The sequence below is a fragment of the Hoplias malabaricus genome, chromosome 3 (assembly GCF_029633855.1).
Source record: "Hoplias malabaricus isolate fHopMal1 chromosome 3, fHopMal1.hap1, whole genome shotgun sequence".
NCBI classification, from domain to species: domain Eukaryota; kingdom Metazoa; phylum Chordata; class Actinopteri; order Characiformes; family Erythrinidae; genus Hoplias; species Hoplias malabaricus.
Genome location: NC_089802.1, coordinates 65,087,304 through 65,112,762, shown reverse-complemented (window position 1 = coordinate 65,112,762; position 25,459 = coordinate 65,087,304). Strand labels below are relative to the sequence as shown.

The 25,459-nt window shown below is 38.0% G+C and overlaps 1 protein-coding gene across 2 annotated transcripts in view; it reads left to right on the top strand.

The window, feature by feature from the left end:
• Positions 1–1,774: 1,774 nt before the first annotated feature.
• Positions 1,775–25,459, top strand: part of rbm26 (RNA binding motif protein 26) — a 63,857-nt gene continuing 40,172 nt past the window's right edge. For both annotated transcript variants that reach the window (XM_066663792.1, XM_066663794.1), the window contains exons 1-5: positions 1,775–2,107; positions 18,250–18,368; positions 19,031–19,167; positions 19,356–19,420; positions 23,377–23,630. In XM_066663792.1, the coding sequence (XP_066519889.1) occupies positions 2,049–2,107; positions 18,250–18,368; positions 19,031–19,167; positions 19,356–19,420; positions 23,377–23,630 (634 nt within the window). In that variant the 5' untranslated portion in view covers positions 1,775–2,048. The remainder of the gene's footprint in view (positions 2,108–18,249; positions 18,369–19,030; positions 19,168–19,355; positions 19,421–23,376; positions 23,631–25,459) is intronic.

Genomic DNA, 25,459 nt, shown 5'->3' with positions numbered 1-25,459 from the left:
CATTTGTAGATGACTACCTTTTTGCAGACATGGAAGTGTTTCTGAACCCACTCATTCCCACTATAGAAATGTTTATAATTCAATGCCACCTTAGGGCTCTAAGACTACAACCAAACATCAGAAACAATATTGTCTGGTCAGCTACAGAAAGGAAGTAGACTCCCGAAACACAGCTCGATTTTCACAGCTGAAGCCCAAGTGCTGCTCCTAGCATTAGAGTTTAGAGAATCAGTTCAACAACAAAGAATACTTGCATGCACAGACTGCAATTCCTGTCTACAGGCACTCACATCCCTCTAAATCAACCACCCAACAATCCTGAATGTTCTACAGGAAGTGTATTATGCTATTTTGTTGGATACCTGAACACTGTTGAATCTTAGGCAATGAAAGAGAAAATCAAGCGGCCAAAATGGCCTCGTGCAACCCTGATCGGATGTATTCCACCAAGATTCCACCAATGGACGGCAAACCTGTAATTCAAATCTTACAAATACAGTAGCAGTGAATGGGATACATGCCAGGAAAATAAATGAATTAAACAAATCTGATTATTGGATAAAAACCTACTTTGAAAACCACTGGGACCAAGCAGTGTACAGAAGATGCTGTATTGGACACACCAGATTAACTCATATGTATCTAGTAAAGGGAGAAGCAGTCCCATATTGTGCAACAGGCCGAACTCTGCTTACGATATCACAATGTGATACACCACTCACGTTTACTTACTCTAAGCATACAGGATGTAATTTTTTTGAGATTATATATATATATATATATAAATTTGTATTATATTTTTATATTCCATTATTTATTGTTTTTAGTAATTAAGTTTTATCTGGCTTATCAGCCTATGGAAGCAAATCTGTCTCATCAGATTTTGAAATATTACCACCTTTGAATTTGTAGCACTGATTTTTTTTTGCACTGAAACTATGCATCTGAATATAACTGCTCTTGAATAAAACTTGTGATTTTTCAAGAACACGTTTTCACTGTTATTAATCAATGTTAATAAATTCAGGTAAAAAAATTCAAGCTCAAAAAAATTCAAACAATATATTTCGAATTCAGAGTACACATCCGGGATACCAAGGATGAGCAATTGATTCATTTGGATTTCTCTGTCAATTCTGTCATATCATATGCTATGTTCACAGGGCTATTACAAAACAATTCCACAGTAAAATTTCAATCTTCGGGATATCAATAGTCAGTTATATTGTCTGTTACAGATCTTGGAGACACTTTGAAAATAAAGAGATAATATCCGCGGAAGGAAGCTAAACGTGTAGTTTTTCCACGGTGTGGAAGTTGTGTTCGTGTTGTCGCTGCCATCTAGCGGCGAGAGAATACAACGAGTGCACCATTTCAGGTGAAAGAGGAAATCCAAATGATGTCCCGGATGTGTACTCTGAATTCGACATTTTTTTTAGCTTGATTTTTTTTAATCTGAATTTATTAACATTGAATAATAACAGTGAAAACGTGCTCCTGAAAATTCACGAGTTCTATTCAAGAGCAGTTATATTTAGATACATAATTTCAGTGCAAAAAAAAAATAAATCAGTGCTACGAGTTCAAAGGTGGTAATATTTCAAAGTCTGATGAGACAGATTTGCTTCCATATCTGCCTGAGCATTCTGGCTTTGGCACGGCACTATACAACCAGACATCCATCCATCCTTCCTTCCTTCCTTCTTTTTCTTTTTTCTTTTTCCTCTCTCTCTCTCTCGCGAGAAGTCGCCTAATGGTCTCGCGTGGTGTCGAGGGGGAGTAAACATTCGCCATTAGTGTAGATTTAGAACAGTTTATAGAGTGGAGTGACAGAAATATATCCCTTCTGTAAGAGGTTAAGTTTTAGCTGTGTGAGGCTGAGAGTTATATGGTGATAGCGCAAGCTCTGATAGAGAGCAGAGCTGCTGCTGAATGTTATGAGTTTTTAGAAAGCGCATCGTCGCACTGAGGCCTGAAACACATTGTACCCACCCTTGCACTCTTGCCCATACCTTAACATATTCTCTCAGTCGTGTTCTTCTACTAAAATGATCATTGAACACCTCGATGCATTGAAGACGTGGCTTTCCAAGACGCTAGAGCCCATGTAAGTCTTTGTTTACTTTTCTGTACGCCGAGGGAACGCAAAGGTTAGCCGCATTAGCTTCAGCTGCACTTTCACGAGGTCGCCTTATCAGTTTCACAACCGCTCGCCCGACCAGCTCGCTATATTCTTCCATTAAATTGTACATTTCATTACTAATGCACCAGTAAACATTTCTTGACAGTGAGATGAGCAAAATATTCGCCTGTAGATCAGTCATTAAGTATCTTTGTTAATTTGTCTATCAGTAAATACTAGTGCACATTGGTTTAGGACACAATTGTCTCTGTTCACCACAGTCCCAGAGCAATACAATTTTTAAACATGATTTTTAAGTTAATATGTTGATGAAAATTACTGTTTTCATCACTGACCGTAAATTACTCCCAATGTGGCAGTCAATTTAAAATTAAAACTCCAGTTCACAATTTTGCCAAACATAGCCTAAATTCTGTCGAGTTGTGATACCATAGTGTACTTTTATAAACAGCCTAAATAAAACAGTAGGTAGGATATTGCGATGAGCTAAAACTAGCTTATCATAAAATGCTGTTAATAGAACTATAAGCAGGAGATATACATATATGCAAATAATGACAGTAAGCTACGATCGTGTAACGCACCCAAGAAAACCATATTTATCTTGAAAAACAATGAAAGTAGTAATAAAAAAAATGTGGGTCTGAGCATGCGCAGGACCGGTAAGTTGTATCTTTCGATAGGTAGCACAAATTTGTCAGTTATAATTCAGCCAATTATGTCTGCTTTGCAATGTCTAATGAGATCAAGGAAATACTTGACCTAAACTTAATACTGTGACTTTTTCTAAACATGGACCCACATTATTTGCAGATATAGATCTTATTATTTTTGATATTATGCAGTGCTGCTCTTCTCACAGCTTTCCCTCCACTGCTGCTGAGATGCAGACAAGCCTTTTTTTTTTTTAAATAAATGAACATCTTTTAAATCCAGCATGTGTCCCTCTGTTCAGAGACTCGAACTGCTGGACACATGTCCATGGTGAGGACTTAAAAGATGTTCAGTGCATCTTGAAATGAGGCATCACTGCCACAGGCAGACAATGTCCTGTAGTTTTTGATGGCCTTTGAATGCCTGTTCAAATGCTCAGCATGTCCATGAAGTGGCTGTGGATTCTCTGTCTGTGTGTCTGCTTTGCCTCTCGGACAGACTGGGCCAGCTTGGCCCTCGCAGTTCTCAGGGGCACTTTGTCACCTGCTTTGAAGGCAGAGTCACCAGTCCTCAGCAGAATGTGCACCTCTGCATTCATCCGCAGCTTCTGGTTGCTTCTGGTAGCGAGCTCTGATGGTCTTGGAGACCATAGGTTTGTCCCAAAACCTAGTGAGCTGACTGTGGGCAGCTGTTTATGTAGGCATCGTTCTAACCAAAGTCCATCCTAATAATGAGCTTTGGTTAGAGAGCTAATGTATAACGACTTGTTCCCGCACACTGGATGTGTCTGGTGTTTACATACCTCAGCAGCTAGCGTCGCCTCAGTGTATTAGGGTGATGGGTCCTGCTCTTGATTTTATCACAATTTTTATTGCTTTTGCTCTGGAAGAAGAGCGAAATAGATGGGAGTGTGCTTGTGTTGCATCATGAGATTGCCTTTGTGGATGAGTTGATGCCAAGGTGTCTCGGTATGTAAGAATAGGGATGGCCTGCGTGTTGGGAGCAGGCATGCTATGACATAAAATGCTCTTTATGCTGCAACGAAAGCACAACTTTCATCTATTTCACACTTCTCGCAGAACAAAAATAATTTAATTAATAATTAATAACAGGAAGACTAGAATTAATTACGCAAGAAGCCGTGACTAGCCGTGGCTATCGTTCTCTAATTAGATTGTCTCAATAAATTGCCCCATGAGGGACAGGTGGCTATTAGAATGCCTACTTAAACAGTTGTCTACTGAGTCAGTGTCTACCTAGGCAGCGCAATAGGTTTTAGAACAGCCCTGTAGTTCACAGTGAACCTCTTTAGAGTTGCCTCAGATTGGAATGTAAACTCAAGACAGTTAGCAAGCACTGTGGTGAATTCTCATGGTAGAGAACAATCTGCAACTCACAGGCACAAACTCCACCAGCAATAAGCAGTAACAAGAAACAAGCACAGAGTTCATGCACCATACAGTTTTGTTGTAAAAACCCAAAGCGCCATCACAAACCTTGCCAAACAGCACTGAGTTTCTGTTGGCTCAGAAAACAGTTTGCCTGACCAGCTGAATGGCAGCATTGGGAATTCTCACTGACCCATATCTCTGTGAAAACAAAGACATAGCAGTCTCTGTATTCTCATATATAAAGTAAATCTTCATTGAAACCTACAGTGAACATAACTGGAGTGGACTAGGCTTTCATGGTTTCATAGCGAAAATGATGAAAAGAAGTTCCTTCCTAAATAAAATATATATTTACAAAATCATGAAGGAAGCCTAAATTATAATGTGGACTAAGTATTATATTAATTACTATTTTGCCCACATAGAGAAATATTATGTTATTCTCATTCAAAAGTAACTTGGGTTGGCTGCTCTTTAAGTCTACTATTTAAGCCAGGGATGGGCAAACTTTTCAGCTCAAGGGCCACATGGGATTAAAAAAAATGACATGTGGGCCGAAAGGTGGGGGTTGTGGGGAATGGGAATTAATATACATAAATTACATGTGAAGAAGTAAAGATTGCCTATGTACCTTATTTCGTTTTAGTGGGAACCGTGTTCTTGTTCACCTTTTTCTGCCCATGTATCGAAGTTTGTTGACAGTTTGCACTCTCCCTGAGTCAGTACGTTCAAACCTTTATTTACATTTCAACATAGTGAATAAATTATTAATATTTGAATATAAATGAAATTCCAAACTTATTTAATTATGAACATGTATGCTTTTGCATGTGATTCTGTAATGTATTTTAGAATTCTTTTTTAGTTTCTGCTTGGTGTGTTGCAGTCTAAACAAAACAAATGGTGCATTAAAAGCAGCGCTTTAAACAAAAGTTAACGGTTTATGTGTGACGCCTTAAACCAGCCAAGTGGTTAGATCACAATGGTGTGATCGGTGACTCCATAATAGAGATTAATGAATACCGATACAGTGTTCTGTTACTTGTACTAGTAATCGCAAATGAGTCTCCGATACCAACATCCGATACCTTGTGCCAAGGTTGCAGCGCCAATGAGCTGAAAACTCAAAATATCTGTGAATTATTTCACAGTCTGTGGTGGCAACCCAAGCAAAATGGACTGCAGGGAGAACCTGAGAGCAGTGAGTATACTGCACTGTTGTGACTGTCCTTGAACAAGATGGATTTTTCTTCACTCAAAGTATATTTTTCTCCCGGGAAATGTTTTCCCCTTTGTGAGAGTACTGATGGTTACCTGACATGGTTTTTCCTCAAACAAAATTATTTTCTCCGCTCACAAAATTTGAATTGGATACAACACCACAGATCAGGCTGCTATTTTTAAATAAACACTGCCAATAAATAAACACTTAAGTGCGCGTCTTCCAGCCATTATCCTATAGCAGAAACTGTCTTACCAGAGATTCACAACACTGTGCAAATGCATATGAAGAGCTTGTTGCGTCTCATGTTACTAATTTATATATAGATAGAGACTTTATTCCTCCTAAAGGAAAGTTCAAATAAATGGTGAGAAAATGCTAAATAAAAAATGGATAGTTCCAGAAATGAACAATAAAGTTTTTAATTAAATAAAAATGCTCCTGATTGCTTAATTCTAAGTAAATATCGGTATCTGCAAGTATAAAAATACACATACTTAAATATTTATGCATTCCTACTCCAGAGGGGTATTAGCACTCAAATTAATGGCAAATGTGACAAAGTAATATCTGTAGACCTAATAGACTCGGTTCTAGCAGAGGTTAGTTGTGTCTGGCGTGCACCATCTATCTGACTCCATTTGAATGCAGGATATTGCAGGAAAAAGGTGAAATTAATGAGGCTTTAGGACAATTTTGTAAATGGCCCATTCACCGTAGTTTGCCCACCACTGATTTAAGCCCACCTTAAATTACCTAAAAGTTTTTTTAAAGATATTCAGCTGTCTAGAACAATATAGTATGTATTTGTAGTTTAAAATGAATAAGCAAATATTTAGATTACGTACTTTGTAATGTATCTCTAAGGCTAAGTTTACACTCCAGGAAAAAAATTGCCCAGATCCAACATGTTTCTTTATGTGAGACGTGTATGTATCTTTTACATAGAATCTGACTGTTTTAGATGAGATGTGGTAAAAAACAAATCTCAGATTTGAGATTCAGGGTTTTTTTTTTTTTTTTAAATAATATAATTGTCTATTGATAAAGGCAACGCTCAACTCCATCTATATTCAGGCTCTACAGCAGAAACAAAATCAAAACAAAAAACAACGCTCTGTTCCCCCAGCAGTCCACCCGTATTCAGCTTTGTCAACATAAAAGTCCAGAATGAAGCCCAAAACAGCCTAACACCCTACCTTACAATGAAGAGTGGCGATGCTACACTTAATTTTGTCAGCTTTATACCTCAAATTAGACCAGATCACCTCCACAAAGCTCTGGTTAAATCTTGTACTCTCTGCCCTTAGCCACCCAGTGTATGTGTGAGTTAGTGAGCGGGAACTGCAGCACAGACTCAGGATTTTAAAGCAGTTGTCAGATGCAGATTTTCTGAATGATGAACACCCCCACAACACATACACCGAATATTCAACCAATTATGTGATCAAAGCTCAGAAGCCCTAAAAAAGTTATTCAGGACAGCTCTACTTTGTATGCATTGCTCACCATGCAAGACTCCCAATACTGAAAGAAAAGCATGTTGTTGTGTGTTTAAAGTGTGCTCAGCAACATTTAGACAAGCCTTTGAAATATTGGGAGAATATAGTGTTTTGTCAGCTTAGACCAAAATTGACCGCTTTGGATCCCATAATACACACAATATTTGGAAGTCAAAAAGCACTGCATATCACCCTAAAACACCGTAACAACAGTGATGTTTGGAGGTGGGAACATCATGGTGTGGGGCTGTTTTTCAGCAAACAGCACTGACACGCTTCATATAAGCGACATTTATGGTTTGATTTCTTTGCATGTGTAGATTGGGTGGGCTATTACCAACATCTTGTGATAATTTCATGTCAATAGCACCTTTAGAAATAAATTTACTTAGAAAATTGGTGATGTGTTCAATAGTTGTTTCACCCACTGTATAATGAATATCATTTGGGAATATGCAAGGTTAATCTCTTATTTAAATATATTAATGAATGGACATTAAATAAAGATATATGTCAAATAGGGTCTGTGCGGTATAAGGATAATACCGTATACCATGGTATTTTAAAATGTGTACGATGTCTTAAAATGAGGGCGGTATTTATGACGTGTGTGTAGTGTGTCAAATTTATGTTCTGTTTCTTTAAAAGTCAGCTAAAAAGATCATGTCCCTTTAAGAGAGCCACATGTGGGGCGTTGAGGGAGCTCAATGACTGCTGATGTCACGGTCTGAAAACGGGTGGAGAAAAACAAGCCCAGTAGCCCACCGCAGTTGTAAGTTTAGCACTGAGTTTAAAAGAGAAAGGAATTAAGCTGTAAACAGAAAATATTTTCAGAAAATTCTTCACTTGACTTTGCTCACAGGTATATAGCTTTATCCTCTAAATATGTGTGTTTTGAGCCTCAATTCACTGAAAAATCTGTGATGTGTTAAAGCACAAGTGCCCGTTAGCACCAGCTGTGCTTCTGAACAGTGTACACTCTTATTTTGCTTATTTTCTAACTTTTCTGTTCCTAGTTCCTGAAATTTGCTCTCTCAGAAACGGGTTTTTATCATCAATACGTGTGTTGGTGTGTACTATCGGGCTGTGTTTAGCTGAATTCACTCGCCTTTTTGCTCAAAGATATAAGGCTCAGTGCAGCCTGACAGAGCACCCCCTCAAGGTAATAATGTATACCGGGATACTATTTTGAGACTGTATTACGGTATGAAAAATGTGGATACCGGCCAACCCAAATGTCAAAGGTGTGACCATTTAATGCCATATGTGTTCTGAGTAAGCAAACCCACATCAATATATATTGAAAAAATATAAACATATGAGTGGTAATCCACACAGGGATTAAGCCTTGTCTTGGATGATATCCTACTTTCAGTGAAAAATCACAATTCAAAATGAACTAGGCTTAACCCCATGGAGTCTTTCACCATATCTGAGCTAATCTAACATGCCTTGATATTTTAACAAATTTCACATAAAAAAATATTTTGTTCCCAAAAAAGCTGCTCATGCTAATATTCAGCACAGACCCAACAACAATAATGTGAGAGAAGTATGTATGTCATTCATGTTTTTTTTTTTTTTTAATTGGCCAAAAACTTGGAGTTCCCAAAAAATGTTTTCCAATGTGCTGATATATAGTGAAAAAACACATTGTGAACTTTTATGAAGTGTGTTTTATTTTTTTTTTTTTTTTTGAGCTCTGAACTTTGCGGACATTGGTGTTCGCCACATAGTGGTGTTTATTGCAACAAATATGATGTGACACTGTATTTCTGAATAGCTGTGAGTGACACATTGACTATTTATGAGAGAGGTGTGAAACACAGGTGAGAAATCCCTTCCCCACTATCAAAGGTAATGGCCCATTAGCCTCCATCCCATCAGTGAGGCCAGCTGAATTGTTTGTTTGTAAATAGTGGTATTTCAGTTATTTAGTAACGGCACATACTACTTTGGAGCACTTATCACAAAATATAGCCGTTCTCCCTCAGGCAGCTGAAAAGCATGACTGTGCCCTCTTGGAGCTCTGAGTTCATTATGAAAACACAGCCATGTGCTTCTGTTTATATGGCTAAAATGGGCTTATCCTCATGTTGTGTTGTGGTCATAATCCTCCAATAATAGTGGCATGCTATTACCATTTGAATAAAAAAGGGTCGGCCGTCAAGGGTTGCATCCTGAGACTCAGAGAGAGACTTGCCTATTGTTACTTAACTTTCTATAACAAGCTAAAAATAGATTTCTTTTAAACCTCCATATATTTGGAAAGTAGACCCTTTAATGTGTCTGGTATGTTTATTATATTTCTAGAAGAAAAACTCGTTGAGTTGCATAAGTGTTTTGGCGCGAGTTCTGATATATCACCTCATAGTACTTTCCAAAGAATTAAAAACAGCAGCAGTTTTTCTTTAACATATATATATGGATACACCTTAATAAAATAGGAATGGTTGGTGATATTAACTTCCTGTTTGTGGCACATTACTATATGGGAGGGGGGAAACTTTTCAATATGGGTGGTGACCATGGTGGTCATTTTGAAGTTGGCCATTTTGGATCCAACTTTTTTTTTTTCAATTGGAAGAGGGTCATATGACACATCAAACTTATTGGGAATTTCACAAGAAAAACAATGGTGTGCTTGTGCTTTTAACATAACTTTATTCTTTCATGAGTAATTTACAAGTTTTTGACCACTTATAAAATGTGTTCAAAGTGCTGCCCATTGTGTTGGATTGACAATGCAACCCTCTTCTTCCACTCTTCACACACTGATAGCAACACCGCAGGAGAAATGCTATCATTGTCTTTATTATATCAGTGTATATTTGATTATTTCATAATTACTAAGTAAATATTGGCGTCGAATTTGGTCATATGACTAATCCGTGTTAAAAATGAATTATTAGCCTTGACAGCACTATTTTAAAGGTTATATGTAGAATCTAAACAGGCTCAGTTCATTAGGCAATATGTGCCAAGCCGAAAGTAATGTTCTAAATGTTTTCAACCGTAAAACCCATCTTTAGCTAAATCTGTTTTTTCTCTGCATTTCTCTCTCTCTCTCTCTCTCGCTTGTCAGGTGTGTAGAAGCAGCGCAGAAGGTGTCATTTTTTCACTTCCTGTATTCCTCATTCCAAAGCCCTCTGCTTTTATAATTGCAGTTTCATGTAATTCTTTAAATTCTGATGGAGCAGCGGCAACAATTAAGCAGTGGCGGAATGCCGCCACAATATACACATAACGGAAACACTGCGTTAATCAGCACACTCTCTCAATGGAGCAGTGGTAGAAAGACACCAGAAATTGTTGAGACAGATTAATCTTGCTAAGGGTTGTCAGGAATTGAAAAAACTGTTGTGTGTTTTAAACCAGTGACTTTGTGCATATTGTCCATTAGAGTTCTTCAGAGATGTGGGTACTCAGGAGCCTAAAACTAGAGACCATCTCCGCTCTGTCACTCTTTATATACAGTGGCCTACCTTCTTTTTGAAGTCAACAATCATTTCATTACTTTTTTTGGTGTTTAGCAATGTTATTCTCTGTGTACCAGTTTGTCAGACTCTTTACCTCGTCCCTGCAGGTTGACATGTGTTCATCAGTAATCAGCGCCACTGCTGTTGTAACATCTATGTATTTGATATGGTATTGGTGTTGTGGGCTTATACATAGTCTGTACGCAGTCCAGTGTGTACAGAGAGTAAAGGAACACATAGCCTTGCTGATTGACAGAAGCTGTGTTCCAAAGCTTAGGCTCCGGCCTAGTTAGGACGTGTTCTTGGTAGGACTGTTCTATGAAGATGACTCCTTAATAACCTAAGTGACACAAATTGAATGGTTTAGGGAGACTACGTTGTGACATCACTGGAAAGGTCTCATCTGCCTCGAAGTGCTATCATGACTGTAAGTTAAAATAGATTGTATTTGAATATTAATATTATCCTTCTAGATAATATTATTTAAAAAAAACTCACACTTCAAATATTAACAATTAAACTTCAACTTTAGACATTTAATAATTAACTGGGATTAAAAATAATACTACTAAATACAATATGCTTTTATGATGTAATATGCCAACAAGCTTTTTTGATTAAATATGGTCAAATGGACCTGTCGCGATGATTACATAATTGCATGATCGTGATTATTTGAGCTAACCACAATGATTTGCGCTGACCGAGATCATATATTTTATTTCAATCCCAACAAACAGAATATCAATTACATGTATTTCTAAACAAATAGTGCTATTAAACGGTGGCTGTAAAAAGTGCCAGTAAAACAAACCTGAGAAATCATCTGCGGATCCACCACGGCAGTTCGCTGAACTTGGGAAGACAATGGCATTGGCCATTCCCAGGGGTTGGCAACCTTTACCACTCAAAGAGCCACTTGGACCCGTTTCACACAGTAAAGAAAACACTGGGAGCTACAAAATCCTTTTGAAATTTTACATGAAATGACACTGTATATAACAGGGTTTTTTTTTGTATATTTGTTGTGTATAAACAAACTATACTGTTACATTTATTAAATTAATGAACGACTGCAGAAAATGAAATAATATTTCTGCATGCCACAAAACATTTTTAACGCCGAAAAAAAGACATTGGTTTGACGGTTAAGTAAAATACTCAATGTCTATTTGAGTCCTCAAAAATGCTGTCCTCTCTCTGCGTGCCGTCGTCCTTTTACTGACGCCGTGCAGTCAGCTGTCAAAAAGTTCAAGAAACCACACACTGGTGGGTGTCGCACGTTGGAAGTTGTGACGTGTATTAAGAGCGACAAAATATTTTAAATATTAAAATATTTTAGATGTTACAAGATCGCCATAATCTTCATAGAATTACATTTTGAAAATGAACAAACTAAAATAAAATACATTTTAATTAAATACTCAATAATTATTTTCAAAAGCTGAGCCGCATCAGAGGGATCAAAGAGCCGGATGCGGGTTGCCGACCCCTGGCCATTCCGGAGGCTCTCAGGCGAGTATCTTAGTAAAAGTATACAAAATCTGGTTTCGTGACCAAATCAGATTTTTTTTTTAAACTGAGCCGCATGCACAAAGAACGATGTTTCAGCCGCTGACTAGAAGGAAATGTCCATCTGTTTCATTCAAAGCACTTTTGTTTTTTAAATGAAGGAATGGGACCGGACTGGTGTTTTACTGCAGCACTATGTCACACAACCTCCCATTTCTTTATTCCAAACGAGTTCTATGTTAAAAACAGAGTATTAATTAAAGACTCTATTGAATATTAAAACGTGAACTGATTTTTCTTTCACTCTAAGCGCATATTTCCTCGGTCTCTCACAAAAACGAGTCTCAAAATAGAAGACAACGAGCACAGACACACTGAGTTTAATATTTCCAGGAGCCAAGTTTATGCAGCTTCATACCAACATGAACAATATCAAACTGATATAGAACTACTAAAAAAGGTCTTGTTTGTTTTATTAGAAAAGAAACACCTTACAAATTTCCACGTGTTTTATTTTCTCATAAATAAGAGATAGGAACCTGGCTTCAGGGGTTTCACAGGATTTTCAGTTCCCAGTATTTTTTACAAAACAGACCTGCTCATTTCCACCTCCTAAACACCTCAAATAAAAAAAAATTGTTTGGATCATAGTCCGGAGATTGTTCTCAGCAGCCGGAGTGATGTAAAAGTCACATGAATTCTGACCTGGACTTTCAGATAGAGTCGAATTTCTACAGATGGACATGGATCAAACGAAAGTGGCCCAAATCCAATGTGAAAAAGTCAGATTCAATGCGATTTGTACTGTTCACGCAGCCACATTAACGATACATACATGTCATGTATGACTGTGCCTCTTTACCTGCTGTGTGAACAAAGACTTAGTATTCCTTGCCCAGAATATGCCAAAAAATAACAGATGTTTAAGCTATAGTACATTTGATTTGTTTTGCTTATTTTGAGAATATGCTAATATCGTTTTCAAACATAAAATTGTAATTAAAAACAAGACAAGGGGCAGTTATCTTTACATATATTTATGAATAAACTTTTCAGTAAATTGATGTTCTTTACCATAATAGTGTGTGTACATTATTACATTATCATTAAGCCTAAAGGCCTATTAATATACTGGGGGTGTAAAAACTAACCATCAGTTAAAATTTCATGATCGTGACAGCCCTAGAGTCAAATATTAATCAGTTGTTTTACACTTTAAAAGCTGTGCTCCTGAAACTTCTGGAGCTCTGTTTTTGCCATGTGGTGTTTATTTTTTTCCCACTGTGCTGTACATGTGCAAAGAATTGTGGGTAACTGAGGGCCATCGGTTGCTTCCAAATTGCTCCAAGCATATGCTGCTTTTCTAGGCTGATTGGATTGCATGATGGATTTGTATGCATATGGATGAGGGTCTAGAATTGTTAGAGGGAAGCCTTGATGCACATGACAACCAGGCACTTAATGATGACAGGCTTTAATGCCACTGATCTGTAATCATTGAGCATGCTTTAGGACTGGTTGGATATCTTTAGACAGGTTGGGACAGTGCATTGCGATTGGTTGAAAATATTTGTAAATACCTCAGAACCCCTCCTGGAACACCATTTGGGCCAGCTGTTTTTCATAAGTTGATATTCCAGAGTGTGCGTCTAACATCAGCAGGTGGTATTATGAAAACTTTGCTATTGGTATCTAGAACAAGAGTGTTGGTTAAGGCTGTCTCTGGTATCTCCTCCCTATGGTAGCCAAATAAAATGATTCAGCTGCTCTGCTGTTGTTTTTAGACAGGCTTTAATATTTTGGTTGATAACATGACATCTGTGTTTGAATGAGGCTCTCACTTTTCTGCTTATAGGCTACTTTCGCATCTCTAATGCCCCTTTCCAGGTCTGACCTGTATGCACAATTCCAGTTTTTACAGTTTGTCACCTGAGTGAAAAGCCTTGTTGCTGGCCCTTAACATAATTCTAATATCCCTTGTCATTGTTTTTTAATTCTTGCTTGCATAATCTGTGCCCCTGTGGGTTACTTCTGGGTGATCCAGTTCCCTCCAGCGGGGGTTAAAACAAAAAAATATCGCTATGTAGATTGGCTTCTCAAAAAGTGTCCATAGGTGTGAACGTGTGAGAGTGTGTCGCCCTGTGAAGGAATCTTGCCCCTGCTTTATGCTATTCATGTTTAGCATGAGGGCCAACTGCGGCCCTCAGAACGATAGTTTGTGGCCCCGCCTTAATATGCAAGTTTAATGTTAGCGCGGCCCACGAGTTTGATATGATTGGCACTTTTCAGTGTACTTTTCAGGATATATTCAGGGTGCGATTTGCTGGTGGGGATGGTGGGGACTTTCCCACCCTCTGGTTTACACGTCCCACCCTCTGCTGAATTATTTTTATCCTCCTATGATCTGTGCATCAGCGCTTGTATAGCCGGGTCAGCGTCTCAGCACCATGGACAGCGCTGTGTGCGCGTATTCAGACAGGAACAGGGAAACCGCTGAGGTGTGTTGCTGTGGGCGTGTCTGTACCTGCTGAATGTAACTGCTGTGAAACAACCAGGAAACTTTTTATTTCTCTGATTAATAACAGCTTTATCGAGGCCTGCACTCTCTCTTTGTTGTTACTCTATGTCTCTCTACCAAAGCGCGCTCTCTCTCAAATAAAACTTTCGGCCCGAATTCAATTTTCCCTCTATTGATGTAAACAAAGTGAAGTGAAGTGAAGTGAAGTGAAGTGAAGTGAAGTGAAGTGAAGTGAGAGAGAGACAGAGAGAGACAGAGAGAGACAGAGAGAGAGAGAGACAGAGAGAGACAGAGACAGACGGGCGGCGGCTCCTTCCCAACCCAGGGCTTCTCTCTCCCTCCGATCCACCGGAATAGAGAAGCACCGTCTCGGTGTTCCGAGTTCCTCAAAATAGGCTCTATATCATGAATTAAAATTGTATTTTATTTAAAAACTATATTTTTTATTTTTTAAGTTCACGTTCTAACATAAACTGTGGTGTTTTTCACAAATTTAAAATAAAAAAAAAAAAAATTTAAGTTCACGTTCAAAATAGGTAGGAGTAGGAGTGTGAGGTTTATCTACACAAGAATTCACCGTTTTCATGTTTTCACACTATTGTGTGGTAATTTTTCTGAATAAAATGTTTCTGTTTTTTTCACAAATCTCACCCTGGGTATATTGCTCTCGGGGGCGGGACATCGGCTGGGTTTATTGCGAATATAAGCATATTTGTGTGCATTTTCTATTTGTCATTATATGCACGCGGCGCTCCTGCTTCACGCGCTTAGGCGTCCAGTCTGAACCCGGGAGTTGCTGCTCAACGGGACAGAAAAAGAAGCGGAAAAGACTCATCGGTTAAACACTGAAACTGAAACTGAAACTTCAACGCGACAGCGACACCAAGTGGAATTATATATATTATACATGTCTTTTTCAAAGCCTGCAGTGAAGAGAAAGATTTGTGATGAGCACAGACAATTTCAGGAAGAGTGGGAAGTGCAATATTTCTTTGTTGAGCACAGGGGCATCCTGATGTGTCTTATTTGCACAGAGAAAGTTGCAGTGCACAAAGAGTACAGTTTGAAACGTCATTACACAACTAGACATGCTGAGGAGTATGCAAAATACCAGGGAGATGAGAGAGCCAACCGGGTTGCTAATCTTAAAACATGTCTACTGAGGCAACAAGATTTCTTTAAGAAAGCAACTAAAGAGAATGATGCAGCAGTCGAAGCTAGCTACGTGGTTAGTGAGATGATTGCTAAAACAGGAAAGCCATTAATAGTAGGTGAATTTGTCAAAAAAGTGCACATTACAGGCTGCAAGTATTGTCTGTCCAGAAAAGAAAGGTCAGTTTAGTAACATCAGCCTTTCTGCCAACACTGTGGCAGAGCGCATTTCTGACCTGTCAAGTGACGTTTATGATCAACTGTGTGAGAAAGCAAAACGTTTCAGTGTATACTCAGTCGCTCTTGATGAGTCCACAGACATCACTGACACTGCCCAGCTCGCAATCTATGTCCGTGGTGTTGATGACAATTTTGAAGTCACAGAGGAGTTGCTCACAGTAATTCCAATGCATGGCCAGACCACCGCTCAGGAGATATTTCACCAGCTGTGTGATGCCATTGAGAATGCCGGTTTGCCATGGAAGAGGTTTGTTGGGCAACTTGTCAGTGCTGCCTATGACAACGTGAGAGCATTCTCTGTGAAACTTATGGAAAGCCCAGCTTTCTCAAACAAACCTTTGCCATTTCCCAGCATGCAAGGCACTCATGGATGCAGGCACACCATTCAGTGGTGAGAAGTATGTGCATGCCATTTTGATGCTACAGGAGGAATTTGATCATAGATTTGCAGACTTCAAGACACACAGAGCCGCATTTCAAATTTTTGCGGACCCCTTCTCCTTTGATGTGCAAGATGCCCCCCCCTGTGCTTCAAATGGAGCTCATTGACCTGCAGTGCAACTCTGAACTCAGAGCCAAGTTCAGGGAGGTGAGGGGAAAAGCAGACGAGCTCAGGCAATTTTTGAGAGAATTGCCTCCCAGCTTCCCTGAGCTTTCCCGAAAGTTCAAGCGGACCATGTGTCTTTTTGGGAGCACATACTTGTGCGAAAAGCTCTTCTCTACCTTGAACTTCAATAAGTCCAAGTACAGGTCCAGACTTACTGACGAGCATCTTCAAGCCCTACTGAGGGTCTCAACTGCCTCCTCCCTTAAGCGCAAGAGGAAGCACTGCCAGATCTCTAGCAGTAAGAAGTAGGCAGGAGAAGCCATGTTCATAACTGTTTGTTTATGTTCAGTGTTCCATTCATGTTCAGAAAGTTAAAGGTTAAAGAACTGTTAATACAAATACATTTGAATCTGAATAATAATAATTACATTTCTCTAGTCAGCAACTATGTGGTTTCTTCAGTGTTCTATATCTGCTGTATTATTATTAATATCATTATTATTATTATTATTTTCATTTAATTTATTTATTACTGATTGATTTTATTTTTTTTCTTATGAATTGTTAATTTATTTATTTTTTCATCTTATTTTGTGTTAAAAAATAAAAATAAAGACATTTGATAACATTGGAATGTTTTTGTAAGAGCTTTTCTTGTGGAAAACCTGATGCGGCCCAGCCTCACCCAGACTCTACCTCCAGCGGCCCCCGGGTATATTGAGTTTGAGACTCCTGCTCTATACACAGCATGCCTTGTTGACGCTCTTAAACCTAGAAGTGCTGATCACAGTGACCATCCAAAACTAAATCCTTGTTATGTATAAAATTTCAGAGGCCTCCTTCTTTATGACTCTTCACAGATTGTGCTTTAGGACTGTAGAAAAACAATTCTGTGAAGGCTAGAAGGAAGTTATTTAGATTTTACCCCATATTTTGACTTAACAAACTGAGTGTTTTCACTACAATGCTTTACTTAAACAGTAAATTTAACAGACCCAGTAATAGTTGCTCACAACTCATGATGGATTAATTCAAGATTGTTTAGTGAATGTTACTTTGCAACACAATCATATATCTTAATCGCTGTATTAATACATAAATCCATGGCTTTTAAAATGTACATTACTTTCAAAAGAAGTACCCATTCACAAAATTCCTGCACATTAAGCATCACACCCTTACACACACACAGTTATGTTTCTACATATATTGATCTTAATTTACTTATAGAATTATTTGTATTTATCTGTACATTTTTATTTACTTGAATGTCTAATAAAAATATATTATTTTAAATAAAAAAACTTCTGCCACTTGTCAGACACTGTATTGAGTGCTTGCTCATTGTGCATAAACAAACAAGTCAAATAAAACTATGATGTGTAAAGTTGTATTGCTTCTTTCAGCACAATAGTTCTCATTTAGATTTTAAAATGAAATAAATATTAACATGGAACCCTGACCTCTTTGTCTATATTACATTTGTAAACAGAACAGTGTTCTGCCTGTAAGTCAGAAGAGCTTCGGGCTCTGTTCCAGTCATGAGGGTCTCAGACTGTATTCCAGTCATTAGAGTCTTAAGTTCTTTCCCGGCACCGACACTAGAAGCTACCTTTCCAGTACCATCTTATGATGGTAGCCGCAAGGGTTTGCACAAAACTTTTTAATGCCTTAAAGCATTGTACTTCACTGCAGCAACCTAAAGTTGTGGCTAATTGTTACTGTGTTTTGCTGAAACAATAACCATGAAATGCAAAGAGAGGTTGTGACATGTTTTCACCTGTCTAATTATTGAACTAATTGTAACTGCCTGGTGCAGAAATACATGTTACATTTACGCAGCTAACATGAGTATGCCGTTGATTTTTATGTACACATTTTCTACATAGATGTGATGCTGACCCTTCTGCCCTTGCTAAATATGTGGTTGCCTTGGTGAAGAAAGACAAGTCTGAAAAAGAGCTGAAAGCACTGTGTATAGACCAGTTGGATGTATTCCTTCAGAAAGGTGAGTATTGTATCCTCATCAGTATCAAAACACTGTCCATATTTGTGTAAAAAAATATTGGAAAAGAATTCATTCATTAATTTTACCATCTCTTCCTGTGTTTTTAGTTGGTAAAAATACCACCATGTTAATACACCCACAATCAGTGTTTTAAGCCCAGTGGGTTGCTTTGTTCTGATGACTGGCTTGCAAAATATACTTTGTACGTGTCTCCACCTCATTTGGGCATGGAGCAGCACCTAATTAGCAAAGCCTTTGAGGCATGGCACAATTAATTATTCAACATTACTGGCTGTTTTTACACACATGCTCACTCTATATTGACCTTACTTGACCTAGGCTTTATATTAGGAGTATAGCAGGATAAAGTCTGGGTAATATCTGGTACAAATATAACAGATATTGCATTCACATATACAGCTTCTCCTCTGGAAAATTTCTGGATAACTATGCATTTGTGAAAGGGGGTATACTGATTTCTCCAATATTGGGGAGCTGAAGCCAGAATTAGTTTTGTATATTCAAAAAATAAAGGGTCAAACTTTATTAAATACAGACTTGGCATAGAAAAAATGTGACACTGTTTATTTATATATATATATATATATATATAATAATTTTGTGAAGACAGGTGACTTGGTTGTTTTGCTGTGATTATTTAGAAACCCAGACATTTGTGGATAAACTATTTGAAGCTGTTAACACAAAGAGTTACCTACCTCAGCCTGAGCAGCCCAGCTCCACAAGTCGACCAGACAGCCATCCAAGGGCTGAAAAGGAAGAGCAAAAGAAAGAAGAGGTCAGAAAGACATTGCAATATAAATATATATAAAAAGTAGATGATAATTTCAGTCTTCACTCTTCTAAATGTCTCACTGTTTTTCTGTAAGATGAGGAACAATGTATTTCAGAATCTTTTGCTTGTATATGAAAATTAAGTTAAGGTTTTTCTATTTATTTATTTTGGGGTGTGTGTGACTATAACAGCCCAGCCGAGATGAGGAGAGGGATAAGAAGTTATCGAGAAGAGTGAACTACAGTCGAGACAGCAGGTAAATACAATGATCTTAGAGATTATTTAAAACATTCAAATTTTTAAGAAATATAGGTTTATTATAATTTCACTAGTAATCAAAATGTGGCCACTCACACAGTCCGTACCAAGGTCTGAACCAAGGTTTGTGTTGTGTTACATTGTATAAATTTGATTTGATATGTTTTGTTGTCGCTCTACAATTTGAGTAGACTAAGCTAATGTTGTTAATCCCCTACCATGATGGTATATCCCATACATGATATTGATTGGATGGTAGAGGGCTTTGCACCTGTAAACCAATGAACAGGATCATGTCTTCAGTTTACTACTTTTGGGTATTTATGGCTCAGATCAAGATGCAATGCATTTGATAAATCTGCAGACTTTTAACATTTTTCATACATTATGGCCTTGTGCTAAGCTAAAAAAGTTGTCCCCCATCTTTCTGCTCTTAATACACTGTTGGGTCAAAGTGAAAACGAATTTTTTCCCCCCACAAATTTATTGAGAAGAAAAAAAATATTTTAAAAATATTGTAGTGTCAAAAGTTTTCAGACACTTTACTCAGGACTTAATTGAAGCACCTTTTGGCAGCGATTAGTCTCCAGCCATGTCAGTTTCTTCCTTAGGGCGATGGGCCACGCACAAGCAAACGGGAAAGGAAGGATTCTCTTTTGTTCTGCTACAGTTAAAAACTCAGTTAACCCAGTTGAAATGAAATGATTTAACCTGTATTAACTAAGCTCTGCTAGATAGTTTGTCTAGCATCTAAGTATCACCGTTAGGTTTTGCTCTGTATAGACCCGCCTGGTTTTGGGCAATTTCAAAATTTTGGAAAATTGCCCCAGACTCCCCTCAAACTCTCATGCTAAGGCTTTTTTTTTTCCAAGCTGCAGAGCCTTTAGTACATTCTCAGTGGGTTTCCAGGGGGGCTTGCCCCAAGGTATTTTCTTTATATACAAGGTGAGGCATGTTCCACATGGCCCTTCACCCTATTCTCTACATTGCTTACTATGAAGTTAGGTATGTAATAAATAGGACACTGCCACTGCACTGGTCTTCAGTGTTCTTGTGTGTGATGCCACAGAATTTGTACATGTCGATTTGGGGATTTTCTGCCATTCTTCTCTGCAGACCCTCTTAAGCTCTGTTAGGTTGGATGAGATCCGTCAGTGGCCAATTTTAGGTCTCTCCAAAGCTGTTCCATTAGGTTCAATTTCTGGGATTCAGTCTTGGCCACTCAAGGGTTTTCACAGTTGTCCCTAAAAAAATTCTTGTGTTGCCTTGGCTGTGTGCTTTGGTAACAATTTCACACTCCTTGGTTGATAAAGGGTTTGACATATTGAAGTCCAAGAGAAGTCAGGTTTGTAGAGGTTTGGGGTGAAAATAATGTGCGAAGTTTTAGGGCGCCCTTACACTATGCTACCATTCCTGTCGGGATCACGTGACGCCCCCTTTAAACAATTTTTTGAACTAACTATTAATCCAGGTGACTCAAGGAATCCTAATTTGTGGTGGTGATTTTAATATTAGACTCTATCCAACACTGGATACATCAAAACCTTTTTAATCAGGGGGGAAGAAAATTGCAAAAAATATAAAGTTAATGTTGAAGGAGCTTGAACTTTTAAATATATGGCGGGAACTGAACACAACAAAGTGGGGCTATACATATTTCTCTCATGCACAATTCTGTTTATTCAAGACTTGACTTTTTTTTTCTTTTAAATGTTTCAAAGTGAGCTATCCAGGGTGATAAATTTCCACATTGGGACCATGGATTTGTCAGACCATACTGCAGTTTCCATTGATTAATTTAATACTAGGCCAGGAGGAGAGGAATATCATCTGGAGGCTAAACATAATTATTCTAAATCTAACAAAGCAGCAGCTAAAAGGGGATATAAATGATTACCTTGCCGCAAATGCTAATTTTTGGGATACATGTAAAGTAGGGGGAAAATGTACAGGATATTGCTCAAATTAATTAAAAAAAACAAATTTAAAAAAGATTAAATTAAAAACTCCAGAGAATATTCACAAAAACACATTTGATCAAAAAATAGAAATAGAACTAGATAAGAAATAAAAGTAAATTAAATGAAATAGACTCAAATGACATAAAAAAAAATCTTCCACAAACAAAGATATTATGAAGCATGGGGAAAATTGTCTAGATTACTCACTTACAAACTAAAAAAAACAAAATCTAATCAAAGACACTTATTTGTATAGTCCTTTTTACAACTGATGATGTCACAAAGCAGCTTCACGGAATTCCGGTAAGACACAGAATTTGGGGTTTTCATTAGTTGTCAGTTATAATCATCAAATTAAAAGAAATAAGTACTTGAAATATATCAGTCTGTGTGTAATGAATGAGTATAATATACAATATACCTGTGTGTGTATGTGTGTTGTATAGGGTTGGCCGGTATAACGATAATACCGTATACCATGGTATTTTAAAATGTGGACGGTATCTTAAAATGAAGGCGGTGTGCGGTGTATCTAAGTCGGCTAAAATGATCATGTGCATTTAAGCCACAGGGAGGTGGGCGCTATGGGAGCTCAGTGATTGCTGATGTCACGGTCTGAAAACAGTAAAACCAGAAACCAGTAGCCCACCGCAGTTGTAAATTTAGCGCCAAGATTGGGTTAAAAGAGAAAGGAATTAAGCTGTACACAGACATAATTCTCAAAGTCCTTCACTTGACTTTGTGCTCACAGGTATATGGCTTTATTCTCTAAATCTGTACGCTTTGAGCCTCAATTTTCTGAAAAATGTGTTGTGATGTTCTAAACCACAAGTGCCCGTTAGCACCAGCTGTGCTTCTAAACAGTGTAAAATGTTTTATTTCGCTTATTTTCGAACTTTTCTGTTCCTTCAGCACCCAGTTGCTGAAATTTGCTCTCCCACAAACAGGTTTTTATTGTCAACACGTGTCAGTATGCATTATCGGGCTGTGTTTAGCAAAATTCACTTGACTTTGTGCTCAGAGATATAAGGCTCAGTGCAGCCTGACAGAGCACCCTCTCCCCATAGTAATACCGTATACAGAGATAATATTTTCAGACGGTATTATGGTATGAAAAATGTGGATACAGCCTATCCCTAGTAATGTGTGTGTGTATATATGTGGGATTACCTTATGCACTTTTTCACTAGCACAGCTCCCCCAAAAAAATGTAACTGGTGATGTCACAAAACCCCAACTCTAAAGGGAACTGTGGGTTTTGAAAATCACAACTGCAGCAGTAAGGTGCTGTTTACCCATTGTGTATTCACATGTTGTTTTAGTTTCTTTGAACTGAATATGGCTTCACTTCCCAGTTCTCTCAAATTTCCCAATGTTCACAGCAGAGTTTTGTTTGCTGAGTCCAGCACTTCCTATAGCTTTTTGTCAGCCACCGATTCAAAACCCCACTCCACAGTTTTATCAGCAGCTATTGTGATTTGGATACATGTGACCGCTGCTTTTACTTAGAGAAAAGTGGCTAGTTTGTGCTGGAGTTCTGCATTTTGTGGTGATTGTCTCTCTGGCCAAACAGTGCTCTAGAAGGTTTACACGTCATTTAGTACCTACTCGGCTGGCTTCCTACCAGAAAAGGGACTAAGGTACCCAGGTACCAGATTTGGCTAGTGGATAATCAAGAGTTTAGTCAAGTAGGTGCAGTGGAAAAGTGCCATTACAGGAAGTCCACCGGTTCAAACCCCATGATAGGCAGGAACAGCCATTGTTGAAGTGCCCTTAAGAAAGGCGTTTAGCCCCCAAAATGCTTCCCAGGTGCAGATGATGACAACATGCTGCTCTTGGTGTGTGTGTGTTCCCTGCCCAAGTCACTAGTACAAGAGTGTGTTTACTACCTCTGATATGTTAAATGCAGAGGCAGAAATGTTGTTGTTCAATGATTATTTATTAATGCATTTATTTGCTGTTGGTTGTAACTGATGATTGTTTTGAATTTTAGGAGGATTGATGAGCGTAAGAAGGACGATCGCTCTAGGAAAAGAGAGTATGAGCGAAACCCTCCCAGAAGAGACTCCTATCGGGATCGTTATAACCGACGTCGTGGACGTAGCAGGAGCTACAGCAGGAGCCGCAGTCGCAGCTGGAGTAAGGACCGCACACGAGACAGGGACAGAGACAGAGAACGAGACAGGGATAGAGAGCGAGAACGCAGCAGGACACGCTCACGCAGCCGATCTAGAACCAGGAGCAGAGGTACACACACTTCTGAGCTTGCTTGCTTTTGTCTTTTTAGCTTTAGTCTATTAGGTTACATATTCGAATCTGAATTTTAAATATTTGTCTGAATATTTTATATTTGAATTGTTTTTGTATGGTATTTGATAAACTTGAAATTTTGATGTGGTGAAATATTCTGATTAAATAATATATATAAAAAACTAAGACCCATGAATTCAAGTCTAAAAAAATTCAGATTGCAGGTCTTGGCCAGAGGTCAACCAGTGGGCTTCTCAGGACCAACTTATTTACACAGTGCCTCTATTTAACTTGAAATTTACACCAAAACAGTTTTTTAGTACTTGTGTTTTTGGTTGTTTTGTTTCACTAAATTTAGATAAGGAGACTGTACCTCCATTACACACAGCACTGTTTTAGAATCAGACATTTACAGAAATGTAAGTATTTCTACATAAATGATGGGTTTCAAGCTATGCCCAGTACAGTTTTATTCTGGTCAATAAATATTAATACTAAACAAAGGTTTTTGTGTTTAGTAACGTAAAAAATATGACAGTTTGAATATAATTTATTCATGATCTGACAGTTTTCTTGTGTAAACAAGTGCCATTTTACTGTTACATTTACATTGTACAGTGTCTTTATTAAAAAAAAAAATAATAATAATAAAAAATACATGCTGGAGTGATATAACATAAACACTCAGTTCAGGACTGTTTATGATTGTGGAAAGTCTGATCAAAACAAACTACAAAACTGCTGAATGACACTCGGTTCCGTCAGAAAAGAAAACTTGTGATCATGGCAGGAGCCGAAAAAATTAAATATTAATGGTGACATTTCATTAAAGCAAGCATCGTTACATGTAATTAAGCAGAATTATATGAAGGAAGAGGGAATTAATGTAGACTTCTGCTTAAACTTCTATACAGGTCTGATTGAAAAAACGCTTCTGTTTGTAATGGAGATTCAAAGTTGTTAACATATTGATGAATACCCTCATTTTCTGGTGTTGTGGCTTTAATAGTTTGGAGAGCTTGTCTCGTCAGAAAGGCAGTAACAGTTTGTTTCCATTGTGTTTGTATGGGTTACAGCGAGAGGAGCTGACTTTCAGTCACAGTGAAAGGCATGTGTCACAGAAACACGTCCACATTTGAATAAGATTGTGATCTTAGCAACTTTCATCACATTTCTGCCTGAGCATCCAGTAAAACACTGTAATACTGAGCAGAGCCTGTGTCTAAGCTGTAATGATGGACACGAAGAGACGAGGCAAAATGTGTCCCAGTTCTTCCCTCAGACACCTTCATCACTTGAACACTGCACCCCTTTTGCTCAAGCTTACACTGTCATTAAAGTGCTCACTTTAAGGAAGTACTTAGGGCTCAGGGCAGGAATTGGGAGAGTGTGAGCTCTGCGATTGATGGCTTTGAGATGTGATTGGTTACTACTGTTTTCAATTTTACTTTTTCTTGAGAAGCCCCCCCGATTGACCTCTGGCCTAGATTCGTATTTTTGCAATTTGAATATTTTAGACTTGAATTTATGGGCCTGTAACTTTTTTTCCCACCTCAATTTTATCAAATACCATACAAAAATACAGACAAATATAAATAAAATATTCAAAATTCAGATTCAAATACTTAAAATTGTATTAGCTCCATAGTTACTGTCTTTAAATTAGTTCTCCAATGAGGACATCTATTAGAAAATCAAAAAAATGTTTTCCTAACCTTTTCCATATGTCATTAGCTTGAACAAGCAGTGTTTTTCAAAGGTCTCAAATGCTGTATTTTTTTCATCATACCTATATATGGTAACTGACAGCTTAGGAGTTCTGTAAA